We start from the raw sequence: 15,364 nt of genomic DNA on the forward strand, positions 1-15,364 counted from the left end.
CTTATTTCAATATCCTAGCAACCAGAAGTCCTTTAGTAACTATATTTCTCTGACATCTTGTCCCTGATAATGTAACTGTACTTCCCAATGAAGCATATTCAACTCCAAGTGGGAACAGCAATCTAGTAGTATTCATTAACATATTGTGGAAATCCACCAAAAATGAATCAGTCACAACATATGAATAAGACTTGATTCCAGTTGCACCCATCACAGGTAAATGCTGGTAGAATAAAATCTATTCAACAAATCAGTATAATAATATAACCTGTAAATCATATTATTCCATTTTTAACTTTTTAAAATATTTTCTCCCATTGAATTTGATTTTCCAACCCAAATTCTTTTTTCCATTTCTTTAAACTTACATGAATTCATCCACGTGACTTATTTTTATGTAAAATGTTATACATTTTAGAAAGTAATATTCTTTGTGAAGTGATACATTTTTCAATATGACTTTCTTGTACCAAAACCGATTCTTTATTTGTAGTTGCCCTATATGTGTGATGCAACTGGAAGTATCTGAGAAGATATAGGGGCCCATTTACTAAGAATGTAGGAAACCGCAGTAAAAGTGCTCTGCCTGTGTATAATGCGCCAGATTCATTAAGAACATGCGCCAGAAATGGCCTGACAGAATTCACCAACTTTTTTGTATTAAACCTTAAACATGGGGCGTGAGACAGACTCTGCTTGTTATATCCGGCGCACGGTCCGACTGAGCACCGGAACGCCCCCTTATTTGTGTCACATGGAGGCCAGCGCAGCGGCACCACGAAAGGATCACGTGCAACACAATAGTGGCGCCAACATTTCTTAAATACCTGTGCAAGCCGTTTTCAATGTGCAAAGTCCGACGGAAAACTGGCACATGTGCCCCATATACTATATATTCCCACTATTCCCATATATAGTAGAAATATCATCCCTAGATCTTAAATTGGCTTTTATAAACAATTGTGATATTTTTCTTTTAGCCAAATTTTTCCAAATCCTCCTACCCCAGTGAAAAAAATCTAATCTTTAATGTTAACATTTTACTGTAATTTAGAAAACAAAGTAAAAACCCTTTATCCCCCAGACCATCTCTGTATCCAACAAGTCAAACCATTATTTAATAGTTTACAATTAGGTCTTTTACTAAATGGAGCATAAAACATCTGACCTGATTCTTACAGTTCAAAAATGTCTAATAAAGTGCTTTTAGCGTAAGAAATCAAATCATGAAATATTGTTGAATCCCTATCACATACTGAAATGCTAAACAATAATAATTTGAGAGAGATATTCCCCTTCTTCAAAAGATTGATAAAGAAAAACATTTTATAGAAAAGCCTTTCTGTCCACAAATCTCTTAGTTCATTAGTGTCTCTACCATCCCAAAATAATTTCAAAGAATTCCATATTGGACAAGCAGATAATACATAGAGAATTTGATGAAGAAGAATAATTTCTATTAAAGCTATTCTATTAGGATGAGAGTGAAGTTTACGCCAAATGTTAACATTTCCCCTGTGTTCAAAAAGGGACTCAAATTAAAGGGGTTTTCAACTTAAAGCACATTGAAACAAACAATTGATATTGTTTGTGTAATGAAAAGTTATAAAATTTTCCAATACACTTTATGTATTAATTTCTCACGGTTTCCAAGATCTCTGCTTGTTGCCTGCTTGCTGTCACACAAAAAGAAGCTTCATCATTTACTTCCTGTAGATAAACATTGGTCCATGGTCATGTGATCTCACACAGGTGCACGGCTCGTTATAACACACCGTGTAATCAAAGATGGGTGATGCTAACAAGCCATGCACCTGTGTGAAATCACATGACCAAGTGTACCTCTTATTTAAGTGGGATTAGATAAGTGGGATGGCGCCGGAGCTCACCATCTTCTTCCCGGTGCATGCAAGTGCTGATCTTGCGACACAATTAGAATTCCGCGGTTTGTCCGAATCAGTCAGGTTGTCCGACAGCCACGCCCCCCATTTTGTATTGCATGAAAGCCGTCGCCGATGCGCCAAAATACGATTGCGTGCGCCAAGAACCCGGGGCAATTCAGGGCAAATCAGAAAAACGTCCGACGTACCCTTAGTAAATGTGCCCCATTATGTCTATATCACATCCATTTTCCTGCCACTGTAACTTTACAGATTTTCCACCCACTAACCACCCAACGGAAAAAGCTGACAACCCCGAGCACTGCAGACAAGCGGCACACAATAAAATGGCGCAATAAGAAGCGCAAGAAGCATGCATTTATGTTGCTGCCAATGAGTGAGTTGTTTTCATGTGGAGGAGAATAGATTTTATTTCCATTATTCCCACCAGCTTAAGTACCATTAGCAGCGAGCAGGAGCGGCAGACGAGTAAATATAGGCTTTTAAGAACAGGGTCCAGGCTTCCTCTAAATGCAGCATTTTTTCCTGTGATTAATGCTCATTCCACGTAAAACCTTCGGCCTCAAATCCACTCTGACAAATTTCCACTTAGAACTAAACTGTTTATGAAGTTTGTAACCTAAACCAGAGCTCCCCGCTCCAACGGCTCCGAAAAAAAAGAATGAAATAAATAACAATTCTGCTAAAATCAATGCACATTCCTCCCGGAGCCTCACGTTACGGCACAGCGCGGAGCACATACATCTGCTTCATGTTTAAATACATATCTATTACAATAATTTAGGAGATTATTACATTGTGGAAGCGATAAATCTGCTTTATGTATGAAACGCTTGCTCCGTCCACTCGCTCCAGTCAATGCTAAAAGGGTTACGGGGCCAGATTTATTAAGAGGAGGCTCTAATTGCCCTACCCTGTCAGCTGCCATATCCCATCAGCGCTGCTCAAGGGGAAAAAGTTATTAAAAGTGTATTTTTGACTCCAGTTTGATGCAGTCTGTACATGATGTGCATGTGTTAGTAGAAATGTCACATAGATAGGACCTGGCTTCCACAACGAAATTGATGAAAAAGAAAAAAAAAAAAATGGCGGCAGATGCTGTCAATGGCACAAGAATGGCGTGATGTAATCCCCTGGTCCAAAGAATGTACCGAAAATCTGGGGGCTTCAGATGTGGGTAGCTCTGAGGAGATGCCTAATAATGGGGCTCTCACCCCGAACTTAGTGAGTACGTAGTACTTTCGTAGTAACGTAAAGTAGTTCACAAACGTCAGATCGTCTGCTACCATTCTCGTTACAATAGAGACTGGACTTATGGGTGTTACAACCACTGTAGCAGTTTCAATGGGGCCTATTGTGTCAGGGGGCCTGGCCACCCGATCTCCCACACCAAATCCAAAATCATATGTAGTATTTGTGTTGCATTTTCATAGGCCCTTCCTGCGATCGCATGTTGAGGTAACATTGCGCCTCCATTTTGTTTACTAAACCCGCAATGTTCCCTCAGCATGTGACTGCAGGAGGAACCTTGCCATTGCGTTTTAAAACACAAACACCACGCTGAATGTGGTCTAAACTTTTCTTATCCAGTCATGATACACTGGGCATGTAAAAAGGGACAGATTTACACAAAAATGTTATATTTCTTAGCTTTTCTCCAATAAAAATGAACATGACAATAAGGTGTGAAAGATAAAGATTAGGTCAAGTTTATTCAATGAATTTAGTGAAAATTTCTGTCACAAATGTACACTTATTGATCTTCTGATCATCTCTTATGTTATTGTTTTCCTAGATATGACGTCATTATATCTCCCTGAGGTAAAACAAGGAGCCCCACCCACAATTATAAAGCAGCTAATCACTGGGTGGCTCTCATGTCTCACCAGCCAGTGAGAACATGAAAGCAGAGATGTGATTGGCCACTTTACCAAGCTGCACCATTCCATTTTGCTCCACAAAGAGGCTTATCAGCAGTATTTGTAGGCAGACCAGGTAAGCCAATCACAGGGTGTCTATCATGTACCTCCAGCAGATTATACAATAAAAGCAGAAATTTGATTGGCTGCACCCTCCATTTTTGGTCTCCCTCAGGAGCAGTCCATACCCTCCGGAGAATTCTCAGTGTACACCCTGCTGGGTTACATAAATGTTGCATCTATGAGGTAAATGTGTGAGAGGGGCTCATGGTACATATGTCTGCTGTGTCATTCTGATATAATATACAATAATGTCTCCTGGTATGTGTGTGACACATGCAATCCTATCTGTAACATATGTGAGAGACACGTATGTTATCACGTGTGTAATGTTACGTGTTTAATACTGTGACGTGACACAACACATGTGGGGCACGTGTGTAAAGAATGCAACAGTGTGTAATATGCATGTGACATGTATGTAATGAAGGGCACAGCGTGTTATATGCGTGTGACATGTATGATATGTGTGACGTGTGATATGAGTGTAATAAATGTGCCGTATATATAGGATGTGTTATACATGTGCTGTGTATATAGGATGTGTTATACATGTGATGTGTATATAGGATATATTATACATGTGCTGTGTATATAGGATGTGTTATACATGTGCTGTGTATATAGGATGTGTTATACATGTGATGTGTATATAGGATATATTATACATGTGCTGTGTATATAGGATATGTTATACATGTGATGTGTATATAGGATGTGTTATACCTGTGATGTGTATATAGGATGTGTTATACATGTGCTGTGTATATAGGATGTGTTATACATGTGCTGTGTATATAGGATGTGTTATACATGTGATGTGTATATAGGATATATTATACATGTGCTGTGTATATAGGATGTGTTATACATGTGATGTGTATATAGGATGTGTTATACATGTGATGTGTATATAGGATGTGTTATACATGTGATGTGTATATAGGATGTGTTATACATGTGATGTGTATATAGGATGTGTTATACATGTGATGTGTATATAGGATATGTTATACATGTGATGTGTATATAGGATGTGTTATACATGTGATGTGTATATAGGATGTGTTATACATGTGCTGTGTATATAGGATATATTATACATGTGCTGAGTATATAGGATGTGTTATACATGTGATGTGTATATAGGATATGTTATACATGTGCTGTGTATATAGGATGTGTTATACATGTGCTGTGTATATAGGATGTGTTATACATGTGATGTGTATAGAGGATGTGTTATACATGTGCTGTGTATATAGGATATGTTATACATGTGATGTGTATATAGGATGTTATACATGTGATGTGTATATAGGATGTTATACATGTGATGTGTATAGAGGATATGTTATACATGTGATGTGTATATAGGATATGTTATACATGTGCTGTGTATATAGGATATGTTATACATGTGCTGTGTATATAGGATATGTTATACATGTGCTGTGTATATAGGATGTGTTATACATGTGATGTGTATATAGGATATGTTATACATGTGATGTGTATATAGGATATGTTATACATGTGCTGTGTATATAGGATATGTTATACATGTGCTGTGTATATAGGATATGTTATACATGTGCTGTGTATATAGGATATGTTATACATGTGCTGTGTATATAGGATGTGTTATACATGTGCTGTGTATATAGGATATGTTATACATGTGCTGTGTATATAGGATGTGTTATACATGTGATGTGTATATAGGATATGTTATACATGTGATGTGTATATAGGATATGTTATACATGTGCTGTGTATATAGGATATGTTATACATGTGCTGTGTATATAGGATGTGTTATACATGTGATGTGTATATAGGATATGTTATACATGTGCTGTGTATATAGGATGTGTTATACATGTGCTGTGTATATAGGATATGTTATACATGTGCTGTGTATATAGGATGTGTTATACATGTGATGTGTATATAGGATGTGTTATACATGTGATGTGTATATAGGATATATTATACATGTGCTGTGTATATAGGATGTGTTATACATGTGATGTGTATATAGGATATATTATACATGTGATGTGTATATAGGATGTGTTATACATGTGCTGTGTATATAGGATATGTTATACATGTGATGTGTATATAGGATGTTATACATGTGATGTGTATATAGGATGTTATACATGTGATGTGTATAGAGGATATGTTATACATGTGATGTGTATATAGGATGTGTTATACATGTGATGTGTATATAGGATGTGTTATACATGTGATGTGTATATAGGATATGTTATACATGTGATGTGTATATAGGATGTGTTATACATGTGATGTGTATATAGGATGTGTTATACATGTGATGTGTATATAGGATGTTATACATGTGATGTGTATATAGGATGTGTTATACATGTGATGTGTATATAGGATGTGTTATACATGTGATGTGTATATAGGATATGTTATACATGTGATGTGTATATAGGATGTGTTATACATGTGATGTGTATATAGGATGTGTTATACATGTGATGTGTATATAGGATGTTATACATGTGATGTGTATATAGGATATGTTATACATGTGATGTGTATATAGGATGTGTTATGGATGTGTTATACATGTGATGTGTATATAGGATGTGTTATACATGTGATGTGTATATAGGATATGTTATACATGTGCTGTGTATATAGGATGTGTTATACATGTGCTGTGTATATAGGATGTGTTATACATGTGCTGTGTATATAGGATGTGTTATACATGTGATGTGTATATAGGATATGTTATACATGTGATGTGTATATAGGATGTGTTATACATGTGCTGTGTATATAGGGTGTGTTATACATGTGCTGTGTATATAGGATGTGTTATACATGTGCTGTGTATATAGGGTATGTTATACATGTGCTGTGTATATAGGGTATGTTATACATGTGCTGTGTATATAGGATATGTTATACATGTGCTGTGTATATAGGATATGTTATACATGTGATGTGTATATAGGATGTGTTATACATGTGATGTGTATATAGGATATATTATACATGTGCTGTGTATATAGGATATGTTATACATGTGATGTGTATATAGGATGTGTTATACATGTGCTGTGTATATAGGATATATTATACATGTGCTGTGTATATAGGATATGTTATACATGTGCTGTGTATATAGGATATGTTATACATGTGCTGTGTATATAGGATGTGTTATACATGTGCTGTGTATATAGGATATGTTATACATGTGCTGTGTATATAGGATATATTATACATGTGCTGTGTATATAGGATATGTTATACATGTGCTGTGTATATAGGATATATTATACATGTGCTGTGTATATAGGATATGTTATACATGTGATGTGTATATAGGATGTGTTATACATGTGCTGTGTATATAGGATATGTTATACATGTGCTGTGTATATAGGATATATTATACATGTGCTGTGTATATAGGATATGTTATACATGTGATGTGTATATAGGATGTTATACATGTGATGTGTATAGAGGATATGTTATACATGTGATGTGTATATAGGATATGTTATACATGTGCTGTGTATATAGGGTATGTTATACATGTGCTGTGTATATAGGATATATTATACATGTGCTGTGTATATAGGGTATGTTATACATGTGATGTGTATATAGGATATATTATACATGTGATGTGTTATACATGTGCTGTGTATATAGGGTATGTTATACATGTGCTGTGTATATAGGGTATGTTATACATGTGCTGTGTATATAGGATATGTTATACATGTGCTGTGTATATAGGATATGTTATACATGTGATGTGTATATAGGATGTGTTATACATGTGATGTGTATATAGGATATATTATACATGTGCTGTGTATATAGGATATGTTATACATGTGATGTGTATATAGGATGTGTTATACATGTGCTGTGTATATAGGATATATTATACATGTGCTGTGTATATAGGATATGTTATACATGTGCTGTGTATATAGGATATGTTATACATGTGCTGTGTATATAGGGTATGTTATACATGTGATGTGTATATAGGATATATTATACATGTGCTGTGTATATAGGATATGTTATACATGTGCTGTGTATATAGGGTATGTTATACATGTGATGTGTATATAGGGTATGTTATACATGTGCTGTGTATATAGGATATGTTATACATGTGCTGTGTATATAGGATATATTATACATGTGATGTGTATATAGGGTATGTTATACATGTGATGTGTATATAGGGTATGTTATACATGTGCTGTGTATATAGGATATATTATACATGTGCTGTGTATGTCGCTGGCTGTGCGGCTGCAGTTCCCGGTGTGGGCGCTAGAGGTCGCTGTCCGCTCCCCCCCTGGCGGGGCCCCGGCGCTGCAGTCAGTGGTGGAGCAGAGACACAAGTACTTTACTTACATTGTTGGTGAGTTTGCTCCAACTCGTCCGCCGCGGCCTCCCCGGCTCTGGATCGTACTGCCCCCCGGGACCCCGTGCCCTCTCCCCCCGCACCCGGGGCCCCCGAGACTCCGTCCTTCCCTGACTCCTCGCCGGGCATGAGGTAACAGCGATGGACACCAAGCATTTCCTGCCGCTGGGTGAGTGCATCATCTCTCGGCTGCTGCAGCCTCCTGCGCTCCGCTTACCCCGCCGCAGCCTGGGCTCCAGTGCACCGCAGCAGGCCCCGCTCCTGGGGGCCACAGACTGCCGGCCCCGCACTCGTGCACATGTGCAGAAGTTGTGGCTCCAGCTGCGGGGCAGAACTTCTCCCTGCAAGGGTTAAGTCCTGCTGGGGGTCTGCAGGTGGGCTGGGGGCTGTATGGACCATGTTTTCTTATATTGCCCCTCATCTTATGTTTTTGCATTGGCCTTGGGTCATGTGAATGCCCAGTTAACCCTCTATGTCCAGCTTTAGCAGAACTTTAGCACTGCTTGGTATAAGCCCCTGTCATACCAAACCTGTAAACATTGCATGCTGCTGCAATCAGAGGAGCCAGCAGCACTGGAAGCATAGGGTTAAACTGCTTGGGACTGAGATGCAAGACTAAATGATTCTGAAAGACCCCCCTGGGGGCCTGTCAAGTGACACTCGGCAGCTACTATAAATACCCCTTGGTGCCCAGGTAGTCCATGGTCTCTGTAAATTATCTTGTGGTTTCTTTTCTTTTTTATGTGACATGCAAAAAAAAAAAAAAAAAAATGTAAAATTAGAAAATCGCATCAAACCTCAGCACTGACGAATTTAGCGCCTCTCTTATTAGATCAGTTCCGCCCACTATTAACCTGAATCAGTGTTGGCACTTACTGGCAGCACTGGCATCTGAACTGTGGGCTTACAGTACCACTAATCGGGCATGGTTAGAGGATAGGTCTGCTTTCTACACTATAACTCCCATCATCATCAGGGAGTCTTGCCTCTTTCCCTTCAATAGTTGGGGCATGCTGAGAGTTGTAGTTGCACTGTAGCTTGCAGGCGGTCTGGTCAGATGTGCTGTTTCCATGCTGGGTGTAGATGCTGGAAGTTTCTGCTGATGTGTAGTCGGGCTTGTGACTGATCTTATATTGGTGCTATTTTTCCAGAATAATCTGCATATAACTATCAATGCTTGTGGCTCTTTTTTTGCAGTCCATTGCTTTTATGTGTTGGAGCTTTAGCCCTTGGATTGTATTTGTAAGTTGCTGCTCAACCTCTGGGGACTCATAAAGTTTACACAAAATCCAGACGTTTCAATGTGTGAATTCTCTGCGTATTTTATATGTTGTAAAGATCTGTGGATAAGTTTCTTAGACGTTTTTTGTTTGTTTTCTTGTTGTTTTTGCACTTTGGTTGCAGATGTTTGTGATTGTCATATTGATCATTGACATTAATCAGTGACTATTGTGACCCGTGTGATTGCTCTCAGTGGATAGTTGAGGCCTCAGTATATCACGTATGATGATGTAATATTACACACCACAGGCTGGAATGGAGTCTAATCAATGCTCATTAATAATCCGGGTATCTGTAGTTGGAGGATGGACATTTGTGTACTGTTAAAGCCACCATCTTTTTATTGCTGGCAATAACTAATGATAAATTGAGGCAGTGTATTCCTTGTGCCTCATTCACGATGTATAAGCTATGATAGCAGAAAGTTCACCGTTCACTTGAGAAGTTATACACATCTAGAGATTTTGGCCTAGTGTAGGTTGTCTTCAAAACTACCTGAAAGTAAATAAGAAGAACTGCAACACTGTGACGGATCTTCTGCACTGTGAATCTTGATGGTGCTCAGTAGATGACTCGGGCAGGTGGAGGTCTGCCAAGTTGTCAAGGGAAATATCATGTCACATGCAGCAATATCTTACAGATAAAATAAGAAGGAATCTGCACAGGACTCATGACACAGCCGCCCACGTAGCTGCAAAAGACATCCCTTTAATCGGGCAACTGATTGTGAAGGAGATTCTCTAAGACCACATGTGGCAGGTTAGCTGCAGTCATCTCCACTTCTGCATATATGAATCTTATCAAAATCCAGTGAGTACCCCCCTGATCGGGCGATAGAGAAATGCAGACAATCATCCCTTTAAAATGTCACCTCCATTTCTCTAGTCAGTTTGCACTGCTGCCGGACTCCATTGCGCCCTGTCACCTTGCCCTAATCTGACGCACCCCATTATAGGTCTTAAGGGTCTGTCACGTAGCCGGGGTATCTGTTGTGCAGTGTTTTACATGGTGTGAACAGATCCTCTTCACATCTTGTGTAGTATGTGTTCGTTGTTGATACGATGTCATAGGACGCAACACTTTCCATTTAATACGATCACACTTGCCAAAAAAAAACAAAAAAAAAAAACCCACTGAAAGTTGCATCTCCAGTTACCTTCTTTTTCGACCTGTGCCAGGGGTAATGTGATCACGGGTGGATCGTCTTAAGTGCTGCTTATAGAAAGTCAGCTGAAGCCTTGCTATATCCGTGCCCTGCTTTCTGTCTGAATTATTTAGGGTTCTTTCTCTCTCTCTGTCCGGTCCTCCCTCGCGTGTCGGTAGGTACCATACGTTACCATCCAAGCCGTGCTATGAAGACGGTGTCACCTGCAGATCTCAGCATGCCAAGACTTCAATCAAACGCCTCACGCAACGTATCACGTTGCCTTTTCGACAGCTCTCTGTCTCATTGCTCGTCACTAGTATAAATAAACTATTAATGGTCTGTAATACCAGCAGGGACGGTGATAAACGTGTCCGGCTCCGCTCACAGCGCTCACTTACCCTAATGACGATGCCCTATTTAATGAACAATAGTGAGGCTTTTCTACAGAATTACCTAGATTATCCATTGCTTACTTTCTCTCTGTGTTCATCCAGCGCTCTCTGGTTCAGGAACCAAATTCCATAACTGCACTAAATTGTCAAATGGAGGAAGGTGGCTATCAATTATTGGTAAAATATTGGTTATATTATCACCAGTGCGGTCATTGCATCAATGAAGCTCCTCCTGATATACCCCCAGCTGTACGGCGCCATGTGAACTGGCAGAATATGGAAGGTGGATTTTTTTCACCACCTTCAATTTTTAGATTATGCTGCCCCCCCCCCCCCCAATTTATTTTTGGAGGTTTCTCCTTTATTCGTCTTTGGTTGAGAGAAGTGTCAAGGGGATGTGGCAGCAGAGCTTTATAGGATTATCAGGATGTAGTCTGTCTTTGAAGATGTGTCCGCTGGTGTGTACCAGGTTTGGATGGATGTTACACTTTGTAATGGGGGAGGGTGTACCCCAAGTGATTATGACTTGGCAATGTAACATGGAGAGTTGCCCCTAGTTATTCTAGTCATTTTAGTCCTGTTGTTACATATATCTAGAAGTATGTTCACACTGCACTACTTTCCTGTGGCTTAAAATCTGCCTCATTACACTTCTGTTCAGTGGCCTCTTCATTCACGTGGACATGGGAGCCAGATCCTTTACAGCAGATTGGAATCCATGTTGATAGTTGATGCCAGACGTGGATGAGTCTCGTTGTGTTTTCGTTGGGTTTAAAACGCATTACAACAGCGTAGGAGAGGTTGATTTGCCTAATTGCATTACTATTTATATTTTTTAACGTGATGTTAATGCATGTGTTAACATCACGTTTACAATGCGTTTTGTAAACGCAAATGTTAACTGTAATATAATTAGGCAAATCGCCTCTCCTCAGCTGTTGTAATGCGTTTTAAAACGCAACGTGAACGCACCCTGAGGCCTACTGCACACAAACGAGAACTTTATGTCCGACCGATCCCATGGACTGTCCACCTTGCACAGAAGGGGCGTACTTGCATTATACCAAAATATGATGCAAGGACTCCTCTTCTCTACAAGGTGTGCAGTGGACCTGACGTTCGTGTTCGGCTGCCTGACCCAAACATATTGGCTGACACATAGCCAATCTAGCAAATGGCTGCCCCTATCAACTGGCCATGGCTATGGCTGACCAAGGTGTAAGGGTGGTGGCACATATTAGCATTTTTAACCCGTTTTTATGCAGTCTGTTAAAAAACTCATGCGTTTATTGAAACCGCATCAGTTTTTACCATTTTTGTCAGTTTTTTTTCCCATTATCAATTAATATAATTGGGATAATTGGGAAAAACTGTCAAAAACGGATGTGTTAACTGCCTAAAAACGGGTTCAAAACACTAACACGTGGCGTTTTGAACCCATTTTTGGTCCGCTTTTAAGCAGTCCATTAAAAAACGCATCCGTTTTTTAAAGATGCTTGCTTTTTGGAAAAAACCCACCCGTTTTTTGACAGGTTTTACCAATTTATTAAAAAAAAGTAAAAAACGGATGCGTTTTTTTAAGGGACTGCTTAAAAAAAGACCAAAAACGGGTTCATAATGCCATGTGTGGCATATATACAGTAAATAGCCATATATAGGATTGAGGCCTTGGAAAATTTCTCCTGAAAGCATCTCGTGATGCATTATACAAGTATTACTGCAAAATGTGTCCTGAAAGTTTTCCATTATGGCTGCTGACATGGGTCTCTTTATCGCAACCTCTGATTCTGAAGCGGACAGCGGTGCCCATTTCTTTACGCAATACAGGCAAACCCGTGCGTAATAGAGGAGGGGATGGGTGGACTTTTATCTTGCACACATGAAAATATAAAGAAAAAAAAAGTGAGAGTCCAGGGTTCAAGTCCGTCCTGCCTATTCAGCGGCCTGTACGAGCAGCCATTGTTAACCCTCGCTGTGCTGGAGTCTGCACTACACAGGCCTGAGACCCAAGGCTCCACTGGCTCCATAGGGGGTTATTATATCCCAGTGCTATGAGAACTCTTCAGATTTCACTTTATTGCTTATGTTCATCTTGTCTGTAACATGAAATTCTCTTCTACAGCTGTGGGAGGAATTGTCTGCAGGAAAAGACGGCCTGAATTGTCCAGGGCTGATTCTTGGCTGGTACCAGTCACATAAGATGCAAATGTGGTTCTTAGCAACTGATCTTACCGATCACAGGAGGATAATTTATTTTGTTCTTAAATGACAATTTAATTCATAAATAGAATGGCTGATAACAGAAAGCAACAGATTGTATTCCTGCATCCTACAGTTGCCTCTCTACAGGATGAAAGGAGAGTAATAGATGTGTGCATTGCAGAGCGTGCTTCATTGTTGTACCTATGCTAGCACACAGACCAGAACTGCAGTTGTGTAAATATGGATATAGGTTGTACATGGATGATATTACAGGCTTACCGTCCCATGAGAAGCATTATTCTCATCATTACATATATCTATTGTGTGTTCTCAGAGCAGGTCACTGATTAGATGTAATGAGTGATAATCAATAATGATTGATCATAATAAGCCGCTGCATTGTTATTGATTGTAGTTATAACGTCACATTAGGGGTTGTTCACATTGGGAATTTCACTTCTTATAAATGCATCTGCAGTGGTTTCTGTATTGGGCTCTTCGATATCCACAAATCACATTCAGGTGAATGGAACAATGATAGAAATAGCAGCAATTATGTGTGTGAACACGGCCCAAGACCCCGAGCACACAAATGTGTGTGCAATACGGGCCATGATCATAAGATTCGGGGCGCGTTTACACGTTGCGTTTTGGCCTGCGTTTTCATTGCGTTTGAAATTCATTACAACAGCTGAGACAGGTGATTTGCCCAATTACATTACTGTTAACATTAGTGTTTACAAAACGCATAGTAAATGAGATGTTAGCACATATGTTACCATTATGTTAACACATATATTTTGTTAATATATATGTTAACACAGCGTTGACAAATGTAAACAGTAATGTAATTGGGCAAATCACCTCTACTCATCTATTGTAATGCGTTGAGAACGCAGGCAAAACCCCAACATGTGAATGTGCCCGTCTTTTAATTGAAGGGCATCAACAAGGGGCCCTCCTAGATGGCAGGCTCTTGGGAGCAGGGGGCCCTCCTAGAGGGCAGGCTCTTGGGAGCAGGGGGCCCTCCTAGAGGGCAGGCTCTTGGGAGCAGGGGGCCCTCCTAGATGGCAGGCTCTTGGGAGCAGGGGGCCCTCCTAGATGGCAGGCTCTTGGGAGCAGGGGGCCCTCCTAGATGGCAGGCTCTTGGGAGCAGGGGGCCCTCCTAGATGGCAGGCTCTTGGGAGCAGGGGGCCCTCCTAGATGGCAGGCTCTTGGGAGCAGGGGGCCCTCCTAGATGGCAGGCTCTTGGGAGCAGGGGGCCCTCCTAGATGGCAGGCTCTTGGGAGCAGGGGGCCCTCCTAGATGGCAGGCTCTTGGGAGCAGGGGGCCCTCCTAGATGGCAGGCTCTTGGGAGCAGGGGGCCCTCCTAGATGGCAGGCTCTTGGGAGCAGGGGGCCCTCCTAGAGGGCAGGCTCTTGGGAGCAGGGGGCCCTCCTAGAGGGCAGGCTCTTGGGAGCAGGGGGCCCTCCTAGAGGGCAGGCTCTTGGGAGCAGGGGGCCCTCCTAGAGGGCAGGCTCTTGGGAGCAGGGGGCCCTCCTAGAGGGCAGGCTCTTGGGAGCAGGGGGCCCTCCTAGAGGGCAGGCTCTTGGGAGCAGGGGGCCCTCCTAGAGGGCAGGCTCTTGGGAGCAGGGGGCCCTCCTAGAGGGCAGGCTCTTGGGAGCAGGGGGCCCTCCTAGATTTATACAGAGGTGCTCTGTAAATAGAATTTATTTTCCTATGAAATTTCTTTTGCCTGATTCTGGGATTATTAGGGCCATTGAGGAAAGGGAATCTGAGCAGGGAATGGCTTGGCCTGCAATACTCCTCCTAGCTGTAGTCTTCTCATGTTATGGATCCATAGCCACATCACAGATCCATAACAAGATTGTGCGTTCGGAGGGCCATTGAAGGGGTTTTACATCCATATCTATAGGATGGGTCACTCATAGGTGATCAGTTGGGGTGTGACTCCTGGCACCTCTGCCTTTCGGCTGACTTATACTATAAATGAAGTCAGACACAGTCAGGCT

General features: G+C 40.7%; 1 protein-coding gene across 4 annotated transcripts in view; it reads left to right on the forward strand.

Moving 5' to 3' along the window:
* Positions 1-3,989: 3,989 nt before the first annotated feature.
* Positions 3,990-15,364, forward strand: part of RXRA (retinoid X receptor alpha) — a 142,414-nt gene continuing 131,039 nt past the window's right edge. Inside the window, exon 1 of one of the 4 annotated variants that reach the window (XM_072125785.1) lies at positions 3,990-4,066. Coding sequence is in view for 3 of the 4 variants with exons in the window: in XM_072125783.1 (XP_071981884.1) it covers positions 8,472-8,499 (28 nt within the window). In the remaining variant the exon portion in view is untranslated. Of the gene's footprint in view, positions 4,067-8,227; positions 8,500-15,364 lie in introns of those variants that run through there. The other 3 variants (XM_072125783.1, XM_072125782.1, XM_072125784.1) reach the window with 3 other exon arrangements.

Source organism: Engystomops pustulosus, chromosome 9 (assembly GCF_040894005.1).
Source record: "Engystomops pustulosus chromosome 9, aEngPut4.maternal, whole genome shotgun sequence".
Lineage (NCBI taxonomy): Eukaryota > Metazoa > Chordata > Amphibia > Anura > Leptodactylidae > Engystomops > Engystomops pustulosus.